Source organism: Thalassophryne amazonica, chromosome 8 (genome assembly GCF_902500255.1).
Source record: "Thalassophryne amazonica chromosome 8, fThaAma1.1, whole genome shotgun sequence".
NCBI lineage: Eukaryota > Metazoa > Chordata > Actinopteri > Batrachoidiformes > Batrachoididae > Thalassophryne > Thalassophryne amazonica.
Window position 1 is genome coordinate 94,555,530 of NC_047110.1, and position 10,743 is coordinate 94,566,272.

General features: G+C 42.7%; 1 protein-coding gene across 2 annotated transcripts; it reads right to left on the reverse strand.

The window, feature by feature from the left end:
- Positions 1-6,758: 6,758 nt before the first annotated feature.
- On the reverse strand, positions 6,759-9,977 carry LOC117516123 (transmembrane protein 17B-like). 2 transcript variants are annotated; one of them, XM_034177024.1, is made up of 5 exons: positions 9,773-9,977; positions 9,530-9,633; positions 9,213-9,326; positions 7,158-7,235; positions 6,759-7,021 (listed from the first exon to the last, which is right to left on the reverse strand). In XM_034177024.1, the coding sequence occupies exons 1-5, from the start codon at positions 9,885-9,887 to the stop codon at positions 6,944-6,946; spliced, it is 489 nt and encodes a 162-aa protein (XP_034032915.1). In that variant the 5' UTR covers positions 9,888-9,977; the 3' UTR covers positions 6,759-6,943. The 2 variants fall into 2 exon arrangements, with proteins under 2 accessions (XP_034032915.1, XP_034032914.1); XM_034177023.1 differs by having other exon boundaries at positions 7,158-7,301.
- Between the last annotated feature and the right edge of the window lie 766 nt (positions 9,978-10,743).

A 10,743-nucleotide genomic window follows, 5' to 3' on the forward strand; every position in this document is an offset into this window, starting at 1 on the left:
TGAATCACGTGTGATTGCATCAGCCAAGCTTGAACCTTCGTGCGCATGTGTGAGTTTTTTCACGCCTGTCGGTTGCGTCATTCGCCTGTGAGCAGGATTTGTGTGAGCAGTGGTCCACCCCTCTCGTCAGATTTTTATTGGGAATAAATGTCTGAATGATTTGGAGCTTTGCTGCATCAATTTTTTCCAGAACTGTGAGAGACCTCCAGGTGGACACCATTTGGAAAATTCAGATGGCTTTCAGGGACGTTTTTATAGGGATTACACAGATTAAGGAGTGCTCCAGCCGGTTTAAAGACCGCCCACAGCTGCTGAGAGCGCACCGATTGACAGGCTGAATCAACCAGATCATTTCCAACGTGAAGGCTTTGTTGATCTGGGACATCGTCTGACTTACACAAAAATGGCAGGAGACGTGGACATCAGTACTTTTTCGGCACATTCCACTGTTACAGGAGTTTTTTTCAGGAAAGAGAACGGAGGGATGCGCCACGGAACCGTTCATGGGCAGCACAAAACCACCTCCATGTTGGTCTCACAGGACGGCTTTGAGATGGCTTTCAGACGGCTTTCGGTGGTTTTTCAGTCGTGTGACTATCCGAGAAATTGTGGATGAGCTGGACATGCCAGAACATGTCCTGTGAGGCTTCATCAAGGCGTTGCTTTGAGCCATGCGCACCGCCACGACGCGCGGAATTTCTCCGCACGTCTGTCTCAATGTGCCGAAAAAGTGCTGATGTCCACGTCTTCCGCAATTCCTGTGCTAGTCAGACGTCGTCCCGGATAAAACACAGCTTCCGTGGAAATGAACGGCACATTCCACTGTTACAGGAGTTTTTGTCATGGAAAGAGAAGCAGAGGAATTGGCATCGCGGCGGTGCTGCATGGCGCAAAGCACGCCGTGATGAAGCCTCACAGGACATGTTCTGGCATGTCCAGGCTCATCCACAATTTCTCGGATAGTCACACGACTGAAAAACCACCAAAAGCCGTCTGAAAGCCATCTCAAAGCCGTCCTGTGAGACCAACACTGAGGTGGTTTTGTGCCGCGCCATGAACGGTTCCGTGGCGCATCCCTCCACTTCTCTTTCCATGGAAAAAAAAACTCCTGTAACAGTGGAATGTGCCGAAAAAGTACTGATGTCCACGTCTCCTGCCATTTTTGTGTAAGTCAGACGATGTCCCGGATCAACAAAGGTTGGTGAAGGCTTCACGTTGCCTTCATCTGGTTGATTCAGCCTGTCGATCGGCGCTCGGAGCGCGGTGCGCTCTCAGCGCTATGGGCGGTCTTTAAACCGGCTGGAGCACTCCTTAATCTGTGTAATCCCCATAAAATCGTCCCTGAAAGCCATCTGAATTTTCCGAATGGTGTCCACCTGGAGGTCTCTCACAGTCTCTGGAAAAAATTGATGCAGCAAAGCTCGAAATCGTTCAGACATGTATTCGCAATAAAAATCCGACGAGGGTGGACCACTGCTCACAAAGCCTGCTCACAGGCGAATGACGCAACCGACAGGCGTGAAAAAACTCATGCATGCGCACGAAGGTTCAAGCTTGGCTGATGCAATCACACGTGATTCAAATCCATATGGTTTTTGAAAAAAATAAAAAGGTCAGATACTTTTCTAACAGACCTCGTGTATATATATATACCGGCGAGCCACGTGACACACAATGCGATATGACATCATGCACCAGTACAGCAGCATCTCAGTAACATGTTTCACCATCCCAAATTGCATGTTGTCATACTACACATTAGCAGTCATATCCATGTAAAGTTCTAGAATTTTTGATAATGTGGAAGAGATTGTCATGCTTCACTATAGATGGTCCATTATAAAATAATTTCTGCAGTTAAACACTACTTTTTAAATCATTCACTTAGCCTGATGAAACTAAGTTTTTAAATCACTTGTAGTTCTTTTAAAATATGGTCAGGATAAGAAAATAAAGCTAACATAATCAACCATGTTCACTTTCAGTGGGTCCATCAATTTGTTGTTATTAAGAAAATTACCATTAAAATTAAAACTCATTTCATAGCTCCATTACAAATTCTGTCAGTGCTGGGGTTCATTTTTGGAATCATGCTACTTCTTTTTGTGTTATTGAAGTTATTTGAAAAGTTATGCCAAAGTTGTGCTATATTTTGGGTTTATTCCATGTCAAATCAATGAAAAATCTGTTGACATCTCAGAATTTTGTCACGCTTTGTGGGATGATTGGAATTCACGTGTAATGCACAATTTTTTTTTTTTTTTTTAATGTCCTCTTAATTAGAGAGATAGGCTAGAGAGATGATTTTTGTGTTGTGTGTGTGTGTGTGTGTGTTGCCATTTTCTACAAACCTTTCCAGCATCTTTTCATGGCATCAACTAGAAAAAGTTACAACAAATTTTTCAATTTGCTGTTTCGCAGTTGGTAATCTCGCGCCATCTCACCATCTGTGACTCACGCGAGAGGTCAGTTTCAGCAGATTTCTGGTTCAGGGCACAATGTAAACAAACCTCATAAAGTATGGACAACACACAACAGTGGGGCATGACAGAAGTCCATTACAGGTGCTCCACCTTTCTAGATAACCCTCTCAACTTCAGAAAACATGTCTTCATCATAATCGCCCGTGAACTCGCAGGATCAGCGCCATTCACATCCTCGCTAGGCATTGTTTACACCACTGTGAGATGCCAGAACTTTGCTGGCACTGCTGTGCATTCTGGGACACAGGGGGCTGCCATGGGGATTATGGGAAACATTAAAGTACTGAATGTTTCTCCACGTTGACCCTAAGTAATGTGAGCAGCTGAAAGACAACAAAAAGTGTGAATACCCTTTTTGCCTTCAAAGCTGCCTTTATTCTTGTTAATTATTTATTCATTCATCTGTTCATTCAGGATACATCAGTGTTTGTCTAAAAAAAAACCCCCATACATTTCAAGACATTGTTTTGGATGAAGTCTGAAATCCCTTGAAGCTCATTGATGTTGCTCACCTAAAGAAAGTCCAAAGAAATACAGCCAAGCTGGGGCAAATTTCAAGGATGTGCCAGATGCAGAGCATCTCAAGGCCCTAAACCTACCCACTTCAATTGATTTATATACTGCCAATTGTAACATAAGTCGGCTCAAGGTGCTTGAAAGGGTAAGGTCTAACCTTACCAACCCTCTGAAGAAGCACACAGACAACAGTGGTCAGGAAAAACTCTTGGCATTTTTTGAGGAAGAAATCTCAAGCAGACCAGACTCAGAGGCCAGCAAACCAGTTGCTTCGGCAATACTAACAGTAACAAAGATCACATAAAGTACAACAAAGAATTGTCAAATATGCAAAACGGAAAAGGATTGTAATTCCATCTGCAATTGAAAACGATGAGAACACGGCTCAGGTGGTGGCTATCTTCCCCACGCAAGTTCAGTGAAGTCGCATTCTCAGACATGGGGCTGCTAGGAGGGTGCTCCCTTCCACCACAACCATTGGCAAATGAATGGATGAGATTTATTGTCAATGTCATTACAAGTGCAAGAACGAGATATGTCCACACTCAAATTGCCACAGGCAAGATACAGCAATTAATCCAGAATTATTACTTGTTTACCGTAATAATGGCACACATCAGAATTAAGACAGCACATATACATTTGACATTGTTTCTGTGCACTAAACTTGAAACAGTCCGTTTTCCGAATTGAGGCAATGTGAGTGTGTGGTAGCCGCAGAAACATGTAGTTGCGTCGCCGCCAGCTTGGGGGGAACGGGGACCTACCGCAGTTAAAACTGCACAGCCCCTGGAGGGGGAAAGGAGTGGCATGTGGGGGGCCGGGATAGGGTGATGGATGGGGACAGAAGGGGGGTAGGGATGATGTGGAGCATGTTTTCAGTCTCTGTCCATGTGTGAGTCAGTTTCTCTCCCTGTGTACTGGATTTAGAGAAGATACGAAGGCAGCCAAATGTTCACCAAGCCCGTAGAAATTCTTCTGGAGGAAAACAATGGGGCATTTTGTCCTTCAGAGGCTGATAAGCCTGCCATGTTTATGGTTGAGCAGTGAAAAACACCTTTACAGCTTCACATGAACAACCAGAACCAAATTATGAATATTCCTTGGTCTCCGACATCTTCCCTTGCAAGGTGTGCATTTTGCTCCGAGGTGTTATCCATTTTGCGTCTGAGTTCAAGGGTTAACTCAGTCTGAGAATGTATCGCCTTGCCCAACTCATTAGTCATGGTGGACAGGTGAGGGGTCGTGGTTCTGGTGGCAGCCGTCTTGCCAATTTTCCGGTAGGTCAGAGCAGCATATAAACCAATAAGTACCAGCCCTCCTACAATGAATCCAAATAAATAAATCCTCGACGTCCTCCACAGAGAATGGTGCAAAGCATGCGACCCGCCACCTCTCCCAGTTGTCAAGAACATAGCCCGTAGGTAGGTTCCATCTGGGCTCGCAGGGTCCCCCAGCTATGATCTTCTTGTTGAAAAAATGGTGTCAATAGCGTTCAGAGACCAGCTGATCAATTGCATGGTTAATCCAATATAGTTTGAAGAATTCACAGTCTGGTGAACTACAAGGTTGGAGCAGAGATAGAGGAGAGAGGAGGAGATGTGACCACTCTCGCTGGAGTCCCAAGCTGAAATGTGACAACCGCATCTCAAACACAGGAAGAAAGCAGAATCAATCACCCGGAACTGACAACTCACAAAACACTATTCATCAGCAGCAAAATAACAGAATCACAGACAGGATGCTAATGTGGTTGCTGGCAACTAAGCCTTTGGGTTAGGTTAGGTAGGTTAGGAAAGAGGGGGTGGACTGTCAGCTCAACAGAGCATTGGCCGCAAATGGGCCCATTGCGCCCCCAAAAATAAACCTTCTAAGCCTTTGCTTCACAGTTTTGAAATGACACCGAATCCTGCTCCATTATTAGGAACAAAAGTAAGATGGAGGGGGAAAAAGTTCATTACTAAATGTCTTAGCTCTATGAAATGGAGAACAGGTGCGCCTTTTAATCTGGATTTGAATGACTCCAGAGAATCAGTGTGTTCCATCTTTGCAGTCAGAAGACAGATTGCACGGTAAGAAAGGCACGAGAAACCCATTCATTTCTTCTACAAGAGGTTGAGAGGTGACATTATCCAGATTATAAAATATTACATAATACTGATGACCTGGGGCCTCATGCACAAAGGCTGCATATGCACAAAAACATGGCGTACGTCCTTCTCCGTGCTAACGTTCAGATGTATCAAAATGAAATGGCTGTGGAAATGTGCGATGCATCATGCAAAAATCCTGGCTGGTGTACACGTTTCTACAGCTATTGTTACTCTGGTGACACGTACAGGTGATGCTGGGACATGGTTAAATATGTGAAGACAAGAAGTCATCAGAGTGATGTGCACACAAGAGACCACTTATGAGCAATTAACACACCCACGTGTATGCAGTTATATGGGTTGATATAAAGGCATGCGCAAAGTGATGAGGAAAATGACATTAACAATGGCTGTGTTAGCGTTGTTAGAGGACCTTGCAAATGGTGCACTCCATGGTCAGTGTGTGTTCAGTGAACGTGAGGATTTACTTGCAAATGACGATAACCGGCTCATAAGCTGATTCTGATTACCAAGGCCAGTGTTACTTGAGTTGTGCACAGAACTGTAGTAGGTCCAGAACGCAACACAGCAGGGAGCCAGGGGTTGTCTGTGCCCACACAGGTGCTGACCAAGCTGGTGTTTTTGGGATTGGGTATTCAGTCGGCCAGCAGCAGCTGACCATTCAAGCAATACGATTGAATGGTCAGGGGTGTGCCTGTCAACCTTGAGCTGAGCCATGCCTGCTGTGTGAAATGCAGTCTTCCAAATGTCATCCAGGTACATCACATTTCATCATTAAAACGCAATTTGCAGCGAGAGCGGTTTCCCTAATGTAATTGGACTATTGACTGCACACATAAAGGCACCATCACATGATGAATTTGTTTTTGTTAATAGGAAACAATTTAATTCCATCAGTGTACACATCATGTGTGATGTGCACATGTATTGGGTTGGGTTGCGAACAGGCTACAGGCTGGCACAGTGCGTGATGGATGGCTGCGTGGGTAAATAGTTTATTCGTGTAATTGTTCCGAATGGAAAGCAACGCGGGCACATTTGTTCATGTGTGCATTAAAATATGTTTTTTGTTGTAATTATTAATGTGTTTTCGTGATGGTGAAACTTGAGCTGCAGATTCTTCACACGCCCCGATTGTCTCTTGTGTTCATTATTTGTCAATAAGCGCGTGTTGTTAATGTTGCGAATGTCACGCACTTTCAGCCGCGGCCCAACTCATTTCCTTTAACGGCACAAACATTTCAATATAATAAAGTAAAAAACAACTTTGTAACAAAAGGTAATGACATGGCAACAAATGTCATTTTAAAAAACCATGTACTTCAAATTATAAACCAAAAATGGATGCGTTCTGTTCATTTATAGGTTCAGAAGTTGGACGTGTTCTCTGTAACTTGCATATACTGCAGCTTTTTTTCCACATTTGTTTGTAGTGTCTAAGTACTACTGCACAAACAGTTTTTTTAATTAGTTTAAATTTGAAAATTAGATTTGTACCTGGGTAATTCTGCTGACACGTTTTTAAAAAGTATGAAAATCCTACTCAAATTTATGGGGTTTCTAAAACCATTGTACTGTATATGGGAATGTAAGTTTCATTCAAAGTTGGCTTTTTGTTTTCTCTTGATGTATGTCAGTTTATAACATGCCACTTTGTTGTATTGCCTCATCAGGCTTGACCATATTTTCAATAAAGATTTCAACCTTTAACTCTGCTGCACTTAACAATGGGCTAATTGATCTGAAAACACACACATATTCATACACACAAAGGTAGTAAACATATATCCTGTGTATCCAGATGTGGCAGACAGGTCAAAGCTTCAAAATCTAGTGAGACTGTCGCAGATGAAACTGGCTTTCTGTGTGTCTCACCATGTCCCGGAGCGCCACGAAACCCAGGAATGCCTGAATCATTAAGAAACAAAGACCAGAAACAGGAAATTGCATAAATAAAATGGATGATCTCTTGTTTTTTAAACAATGTTTGAAGTGATAACAGTCAGAGCACAGCTCTTCACAAGAACAAGAAAACTGATATTACCTGTGTGAGTAAGAATAAGGTGAAAACTATGTGAACACCTCTCTCTAAGGGCTGGATGAGAATAGCTTCATTGAAGAGCTGAAACAGGATTAATGGAAACTGCAGCAGGCTGCTCAGCAACAAAAAACCAGCCAACTCTGGCACCTGGCACAAAGATTATTAGATAAATTAGCAAAACCTAATTTTAGTTTTAACGTGTTGACATCAGCTACAACCCCTGTCAAAAAATATGGAATGACCACAATGTTCGTCGAGATTTGGCACTTGGTCGCAAATAAGTCACAGATATTTATTTTTGTGTAATAGCTGAGCACTCTGGCTTCTTACTAAACCAAGTAGAGCTGAAAATTATGAAAGCACTCATAATATATATATATGAGAAAAATGTCCAAAATTTCTGTGTACATTTGCACTGACAGTTAAGATAATGACTGCTTTGGTGCCACATCATTATGTGACTCCATATCATAAAGGAGTGGGGAAATTTGCATGTTTTCTTAGCCAGTCATAGATCATACGTCCACGTGGCCTCTAACAGTCACTGCGCTCCTCAGCACTGATGCACCTGCACACTGGATCATGCATGGAGGAATATGACAAATGGCCATAATGTTGTAGCTGATGCTCCATCACAATGCAATTATGCAAGGTCAGAAGGTACATCTGAGAAGCAAGCCTAGATTTGGTGAAAGAAAATCCTTCGCTCTACTCCACTATGAAGCTAAGAATATTAGGGATGCATTGGGGAGGTGATAGTCTTGTGGTTAACGCATTGGGCTTGAGACCAGAGGATCCTCAGTTCCTCAGAAAATCACAAAAGGTCCTTGGGCAAGGTCCTTAATCCCCAAATTGCTCCAGGTGGTATTGAGCGCCTTGCATGGTAGCACCCTGACATCGGTGTGTGTGTGAATGTGAGGCAAAATTGTAAAGCATTTTCAGCATCTCATGCAGACAGAAAAGTGCTATATAAATGCAGTCCATTTACCATTTCTTTTACACTGGCTTTATTAAAGCTCTCCGGAAGTGAACCATATCGAAATGCTTCATGAAAAACCTCTGTAAGCACAGGGCAGAGGACATCTATAAATTTCTTATAAAATGCTGTATCTCAGTGCAATATATAAAAGTGGCACTTCACAGATTTTTCAATTGCAACCACAGATGCCATTAACATCTATACAGTTGTCACAGAAGTCTTTGTGGTTTCCCAGCACTGTCTGTTTTTGAGAATGGCCTGTTGTACAGTACCACACTGTTTTTTGTTATGTCTCTCACAGTGGACATGCACCTAAGATGAAAATTTCAGACCCCACCATGATTTCTAAGTGGGAGAACTTGCAAAATTGCTGGGTGTTCAAATACTTATTTTCCCTCACTGTATGCCCAACCACAACTGACCAATGAGCACGCTTGTAAATTCACTTCTGGTTTCAATGCGGTGGGGGGTAGGCGGATATTTGCTTGCTGGATGCGAAAGGGTTTGCAGTTCGCGGAGGGGCTGTGATCTAAAGTGGTTCTGTTTGGCTCATCACACCCAGGGAACTGTGTCAAACTAACATCTTCCAGGCAACAAGCAGCATTTTGTTCATAAAACTCTTTCGTCATTGTTAACAGGCTTCCGTTCAAAATGCAGTTTGTCTGCTTTCACCCATTGTTGTTTTTTTCGCAGTAATTAAAGATGGCGCCGTTAAATGTGTCAAACATACGCCGCAATAGAGCCTTAAAAAAACCAATGGTGTAAAAAAATGTAGATGCCCAAAACGTGTCAAATACATGATCACGGTTGGGCGAATAAGGTAAGACATTATATTTATCTGGCCAACTGTTGGGTAATAAGGTAAGACGTTATATTTATCTGCCCAACGGTTGGGCGTGTAATATTCAATGTATGACTTATCTGCCCAACGGTTGGGCGAATAGCCTTTGCCAAATAGTAAATGGGACAAATGACCAATATCACGTGACATACAAACCACCAATCAAATGACAAGGATCTATTTAGGTGTTATATATTTTTCCACGGGTTGTAGTATTGTGTTTTAGTGTATGTGTTACCTTTTCATGCAGGTTCCCAGCATAACCTAGATAGAGTCTAATGGCCTCAATCAGTGTCATCAGGATGAGAACAGTGATGACGATAAACTTGTAGTACTCTGGTAAGGCAGGATACTGGAAAAAAAAAAGATGATTATGAAGCAGCTGAACGATACTGCAAAAAAGCTTCCATTGTTTTCGGGGCTGTCACATGTGAGAAGGGTTACGTGTGTTTAAAATGCAGTTTGGTGGATCGAAATACACATTTGCAAATACCTTCGCTGCAATAATGGGCCCATAGGGAGCCGATATTTGTAGGACGCAGGCTGATCTCTGACCTTGAGCTGCAGCATCACAATTTCACTGATCCACCAGAGTGGGAAGAACCATGTGTTGAAGAACAGCGACATCTGGAGGTGGAGGCTGGACAGAACCTGCCTATCTAAGAACAGAAAGAAATATAAAAACAATTTTAATAACACGTAACAGCTACTGTATAACCACGTTCGAAGAACCCTCGCTGCTAAAGCCAAATTTTCCACCATTAGCGCTCGCTAAGTTAGCATCATTGCTGACAATACCGTGTGGAAAAAACGTATCGTGGTGTTTTGGGGACATCTGCGCGCTAGTCTGGTCAAATAAGACGTTTCGAGAAAAATCGTCTAAACGTCTTCTGATCGTCTCCGGTAATTCCATCGTAAAATGTTCGTTAGCGTTTTGAAACACAGATAATACATTCAAAGCACACAGCTCGACGCTGTGTCGTCAACTCAAGAGTATTTTTCTTCTTCTTCTTCTTCTCTGTGCAATCTCAGTGTAATACTGCCACCTACTGAGCTAAGGTATGATCACTTTAGGATGGCAATGGACGACTAAACTAACAAAGAAAAAAAAAAGAACAAAACTAAAGTCTCTTCGCAAGTTGAGTTCTTTTCAGAAAATCTATAACTGCTTTGGCTGTGGACTGAGCACCAGGTAAACTAAGTAAGTGGCATAATGAAACAAAGTTCGTCGTTACCACTCTCTCTTCAGAGTACTGGCTACATGTCAGGAGTACATGCTGTACTGTTTCTGCCTCCGCAGTACGGACACATCTCCCTCTCATGTTTCCCTATTGTGTGTGGACCGCTGTTCTGTGCCGTGTGGCCTATTCTTAACCTGGTGAACCAGGTGTCACCGCCACTAGCTTAGTTTATGACAAGCTAAAAGTGGGGACACTCGTTATGGCCGAATAACTGTCCAGTTTCTGGGTATTCTGTGTTAGTCCGCGCCCGCGGCCGACGTGCTTTATGAATTCCTGCGCAAAAAGTAGTTCCCAGATAATTGTGAAATATTCCTGTGCGATAATGAGTATATATAATCTAAATCAATTCTGAAATTTACCAGTAATAAAATTATAAAGATAACTGAAGTTTTAAGAGTGGCCGTAATACATAGTAAGAAACTTAAAGTATGTTGTCCACAAGTAGGCATTTGCTTTGATTTAATTTTCACCAGGAAAATCCTAATGATTTCCCCACTCATAGTCATATGTGTTACACACAGTCATCCC